This window comes from Parambassis ranga, chromosome 17 (genome assembly GCF_900634625.1).
Source record: "Parambassis ranga chromosome 17, fParRan2.1, whole genome shotgun sequence".
Classification (NCBI taxonomy): domain Eukaryota; kingdom Metazoa; phylum Chordata; class Actinopteri; family Ambassidae; genus Parambassis; species Parambassis ranga.
The window spans coordinates 8,213,283-8,219,384 of record NC_041037.1 but is presented as its reverse complement, the minus strand read 5'-3'; the positions used below and the strand labels follow the sequence as shown (position 1 = coordinate 8,219,384).

Genomic DNA, 6,102 nt, shown 5'->3' with positions numbered 1-6,102 from the left:
TTGCAGCCACCCACGCATCAGGTACAGTATCAAAACCGGGGGCATCCTGTTATGACTTCTGGTTTCCTGTTTCCTGTATAAAGAAAAAAAAATACAGCCCCCTCTCTCTCTCACACACACACAAACTCACTCATGTATTCCACCACTTGTCATACACCAAACAGAGCAGGGTTGAAATCAGCTGCTAACACTCCATTTCAAATATTTTGAGCTTGACTGACCTTACATCCAATCCTGGCCGAAGCAGGGTTGTCTTCAGTACAAACACCTCACTGCCAGTCAGATTCAGTCAATAACATGGTGCCTTGTTTTTTCCCCTGTTTTTCATCCAGCATACTGTGATATTACATTGGTCAATACTGAAGATACACCATTATGACAAAGCCATGTTGTAAGGTGACATGAGCAGCTGCTTTCTCCACAATTAATTTGTTTTTATTTCATGTACACACACACTCTCATTTCACATGCCAGAGAGGAAGATGTACATGTGTCAAGGGACCACTGAAAGAGCAATAACAGCGGTGTGTGCTGGTGTGTAAACGGCAGCTAGAAAATAACACTGTTTGTGACACACTACATGCTGTCACTGCACATCCCCCGCCAAGATACCTGAGCATGTCTCTCAACAGGGGTCAACCACATCACTCTTAATGAGCAAAATCTTTCTACTTTCCTGCGGTGGCTCTAGCCTGCCGTGCTGAATGCTCAGTGACGATGTGCATGGTTAATTGTCTTGGCACAAACTCCCCCTCTATTATGATGATGCGTTTACCGATGCTGGAAACAGAATTTTAAGAATTTGCCCATTAAATGCATTTTAATTTGGACAGCGTTGGTGACTCCTGTACTTAATGAGTCAGAGACGCAGTACTGTTTTTCTGATAATGAAAGTGTCATTTCCTCCATTTCATTGTTTTCCTCATATAAGTAAATGGAAAAAAAATAGGAAATCACAATGCCATCCTGTGCTTTTTTCCTCATTTTTAGCTCATCATCCCCTCCCCCTTTCTTGTAGATTGGAATTCATTAGCAATCAAAGAGCCACTGACAAACGCCCCAATCTTAATTACCTTCTCATTTGCATATTTGCATATTAATGACTGCAGACTTTGCTGTTTTTTTTCTGCTGCAGTAGTTCCCCTTCCATCAACATTCTTCAGACTTAGCCACCCCACACACTGAAACACTACATGCTGCTGTCTGAGCTTTGGGATTCACAGCAGGGGAACGTGTTCTCATCACTCAAGACATTAAAGTTATTTCCTGTGTGACAGTAATTTAAAAAGACTAAATGAGCTTCAATTTACTATCCCACTCTTGCTTTGTTTAAGTATTACATTAACATGGTAGTATAAACCGCTCAGCTAAAGCACGTATCTCACTTTTTGCACCTACTATGCTGCCCCCTTCTGGTAAGACAGCCATAAGAACTCTGGTAAAATGTTATACTACTTTCTATTTATTGGCTGATGCTTTGAGGATAAAAACTGGTGGTGACAGGAGGAAGTACCCATTAAAGACTAAACAAAGAACCCAAACACAGGATGCACATGGCAAACATGTCCTGTTGTTTACATTACAATGTATATACACTGAGCAGACCATTTGTGTCAGACGACACCCTCCTTGACAAGCTGCAAAACAGCTTGTTAAAAAAAAAACATTTGTCAAAGTAGGTCCTGTACAATGTTGGAATTCCAAAGGCTAAGGAACATCAGCAGAATAAAATGTTTCAAGTTATTAAAAAAACAACCCAGAAAGAGTAGTATGTATTAAGTTTATACCTTTTTATTATTATAATTTTTGGCTTTGACATGAGGGTCATGCTATAATGTTTTTAACATTGTGCTTCACCTCAAGACATCTGAAAATTTGTAGAAATCAGTCATTAAAAGCAATAAACCTCATAGACACAATCATTTCCTTCCTATCACAGACACACAGAACCCAACCTGTTCAGTAAAATAAACTCACTCTCACATTTCTCTATTTTTGCATAACAGATATAAAAACAACTTCATATACGCATTTATTTGCTGACATGTACAGAGGTCCTAACTATGATTGTAACAACTTGGATCGACACACTTTCAAGCCTCCGAGCACTTCAGAGAAATTCAAACAAGACAACTGAAAAGCAGAAATGGAAACAAAGACACATTTCATTGTCTCTTAGGGAATATCTTGGCCCAAAACCTTTAACCTTTTTCTTTATTTTCCACAAATATTCAAAAGAAACTACAATGGAACCGCTTTAAGAAGAAAATGTCGAAATTAAAAGAATCTCCACAGACTTACCACAAACTTGGCAAAGAATGAGATCTGCTGACTAAAATATCAACAGACCTGAGTTTATGGTGGAGCCTTAAAAAGTTCCACCAGAAGGAGGGTGTATACAGTATATCTGAGACTATGGTTTTAAACAACAGCTTCTCCATTTTTACATACTGTGTGCATGAGTACATGTAGATGTTGTGTTCAGTCAGCAGTGGGTGTGGGAGTGCTAGGTTGGTTCAGCCCCATAGTTTTACAAAGCCAGCCGGCAAAATCTACCTCTTCTGCCTCAGAGCGTTTGATAAATGCATGGTTCTGCAAACAGAACACCATCACATATGAACAAAACATTAACACAAACAGATTTCATCTGTTATGTATGGTAGCAGATTGTTCATGCTCTTGTAGAACTTAGGTACTGTTATTGTTACCAGTATGTTACAACACAGTGAACATCAGCTTTCCTCAAATATGCATACACCGCAAAATCTCTGTCTGTCTATCTAAATCAAAAACTATAGTGGAAAAAAATCCAATCTAATACGTTTTAATCAACAAGTTGAAAAAACTTACCATTAGCATTTTCAAGTCTGCCCTGTCTGCTGGATTTTTGATGAGACTGTGAATGCAACAAGACAAGGGAATCTTTTGTTAAGACATGTCAATATTTGAGAAAGAAAGCTGTGTAATCAAAAACAACTGAGCAATATTTGCTGAAAACTTGTGGCATAAAAAGTTGTCTCACCACTTTGTCACAAAATCTTGAAAGTCACTGGTGAATACACCATGTGGTAGTTTAGGAGGGGGCTAAAAGGCAGAAGAGAGCCAAACAAAAATATCAAATCACCAACAGCAGAAAACAACATTATGATTGTGATGACATTAAACATGAGTGAGGACAACTTACCTCATTGACTATATAGTCTAGCAGTTCAAAGATGGCCATTACAGGACCATGACCTGGAGAAGCAGCCAAGGTTAGTTTAATAACAAGGGAGAACTATCACACTATCACACAAATCGCTGACAGCCAGTTGAATTATTTCTTTTCACTTACTTGCAGCAGTCAGAATGCAAATGTACGTTGTGCATGTAAATCTCTAGTTTTGCAACAGTTATTGTAAACACATGTTTTGTTGCTCACCACTGACAGGTCTGCCTGGCGGTCTGGGCCTAGGTGAAGTGCTGAGTGCCTCTCCCTCTGTATTATCCAAGATAGGTCGTCCAAATATGGCCTCCAGTTCTTTAGCATCTGGCGGGGGGATGGGGAAACGTCCGATTGACAGTTCTACGAGGGACAGGCCCATGCTCCACACATCTGACTGTACAGAATAGTGAGTTCCCTGCAATCTCTCAGGCTATATAGTAAACATAAAAACAAGCAAAATACAAAAAGTCAATGATAAAGGTTTGTGATTGCAGTGAATTTACATCAGTGGATAAAGTCAGTCCTGGAAATTAAAAGTCTAATTCAGAGAGGATTAACATACCGACATGTAGGATCTTGTCCCAACAAAGGAATTGGCCATCGAGTCTATGAGCTGCCCACTCACACCGAAGTCACACAGCTTGATCTCGCCACGTGAATTTACCAGTATGTTTGAAGGCTTCACATCTGGGGATAAAAAGTACATCAACATTTTAATAAATATTGTAAAAACCGAACTCATATATAGGTAGATACTGGGGTTTCAAATAAATGAAATGTGCCTTACTATTGAACATGATGCTTTATGAAACTCAATATTCTATATATGTATTTAAATGATGAAAAATATGATACCTCTATGCATGATTTGGTGTTTTTCTCTTAGGTAGGCAAGGCCTCTCAAAACCTGTTGATAAAGGAGAAATATCATAAGTTAATTATCTCTCATTCTCTCTATATAACGCTGCCTTCCATATATCCATACACTTACAGCAATGCTGACTTTGCCCAGAATCTCTTCAGGGATCCGCTTTGCTTCTTTCAGCACCTGGTCCAGAGATCCACCATCCTACACAAGAGACACCATGAGTGCTGAGATGACAATTAAAATAGACATTGCTTCCAGTGCTCTATAAAGGCACCCTTCAAGTATCTCACCATGTGTTCCATGCAAATGCTAATCTCTCCATCGTTGTAAAAGGCTCCATAAAAACCCACAATGTAGGGAGAGTTACACTCATGCAGCACCTGAAGCTCTCTGATGATCTGGTTTCTGATTGCAGGTTTAATTTCTAAGTGAATAAGCTTAAGAAAAGACAATGCCATTTCAATATTCAGTACAGAACAAACAAATATATTCAGTAAGCCATTTTGTAGCCGAGTGTCATTGTGAAATAGTTTACTTGTAACTCACTTTTCTGGCCATGCTTATGCCTGAAGGTTTGTGGCACTCCTTGTTGACTACTCCTCCATTGCCTGCACCCAGCTCACAGATACGATGGAAGTCATCATCTTTCAGTTCACCGACCTTAGCCTTCTGGGTAAGGAAAGCTTCTAATCTCTTCTTCTGTTGATCATCCAGGTCCAGCTCCTCCAGTATTTTCTTCAGTGCTTCTGAATTGGCTCTGGGAAAATGAACGGATTGGAAACACCCATCTTTTACACTTTACAAGGAACATATTTGTGAGCACATTTGATCAGGAGGTAACATACTCAGATGTAACATCTGTGTTGATTGAAGAGGATCCATCACCAGTAGGAGCAATATTTAAGGGCACTGGTCTCTTTTTAGGCGCCATGCTATGAATTGTGATGAAGTGACACTTTTCTCCAGACTACAAATGGTAACAAAATCTTAATCCCCTCCAGATAGGGTTCTGATTTAGAAATGACGGATGATATCTGTGATTAGCACGAGCAACGCTGGGAGCTTAAAGAGAACATAACAAATGTATTATAAAGCCTAATTTAATGAATGGTGAACTTCACTCTTCCTGTCAGTTAAGCTTCTAAAACAAAAATTAACTAACTAGTTATACCTGCCTTCCGAGTCTGCTTGAAGTCTCAACACCTGATTCACAACCATAACAGCAATACATCAAATTATTACTACAAACAACGCTAACGTTTTTGGCTAACGTTAGCTATGTTCACTTTAGATGATTTAACGAAACGATAACTTGCTTGAATTCGCTCGTAAAATACCTAGCATTACAGCCCCTGCACAGATGAGGATAAAGTCAATATTTAATACATAAACACTAAACTAGCTACAGCGCAACGGCAAACAGAATATTTTTAAAACTAGAGCCATAACTAGCAGCCCCCTACGTTAGCTACACTAGCTAACTTCATCTGCTAGCTGTTGCGTGATAGTAGCACATCTAATGCTAGCTGACGACTGTTTTACTTATTAACGAGCACTTCCAGAGCCTCTACCCCACACACACGCGTTGAATTTAAAACCCCCAACTTAATGCGCCTCTTCGTTTACGAAACAGGTGTACGTTGCTGCAGATAAAAACACCGGGTCCCAGTATTAGCTGCAGGAGAGATGGGGGCGCGGTGTAGTCAGTCACCACACACCGCCTGGATCTCTGGAAAAATGGAGAATCTCGCGAGACTTCAGGCAGTCCCAGCTGTTTAGTTAGTACAGTTTATGGAATTTATAGAAAATTATATAGAATTTATATTTATAACGCCACTGTGACAGAATATTCAAACCACAAGCAAAAAACTTACTTACAATAATATTTTCTTTAATTTTAACAGCATTGTTTCCTGATATAGCTTTGTTGTTATATAAGTCACTTTAAAAGTAGGCCTACCTACAAAACTTTCAAAATCATTACAACATTTACAGGATTATAATAACCACTCTGCTGTAATAGGAGCTT

General features: G+C 39.2%; 1 protein-coding gene across 1 annotated transcript; it reads right to left on the bottom strand.

Moving 5' to 3' along the window:
• Nucleotides 1–1,769: 1,769 nt before the first annotated feature.
• map2k2b (mitogen-activated protein kinase kinase 2b) lies at nucleotides 1,770–5,790 on the bottom strand. The gene is made up of 11 exons (XM_028427131.1): nucleotides 4,919–5,790; nucleotides 4,620–4,830; nucleotides 4,364–4,510; nucleotides 4,197–4,274; nucleotides 4,061–4,112; nucleotides 3,768–3,892; nucleotides 3,422–3,635; nucleotides 3,185–3,237; nucleotides 3,023–3,084; nucleotides 2,851–2,896; nucleotides 1,770–2,592 (listed from the first exon to the last, which is right to left on the bottom strand). The coding sequence occupies exons 1-11, from the start codon at nucleotides 5,002–5,004 to the stop codon at nucleotides 2,482–2,484; spliced, it is 1,185 nt and encodes a 394-aa protein (XP_028282932.1). The 5' UTR covers nucleotides 5,005–5,790; the 3' UTR covers nucleotides 1,770–2,481.
• Between the last annotated feature and the right edge of the window lie 312 nt (nucleotides 5,791–6,102).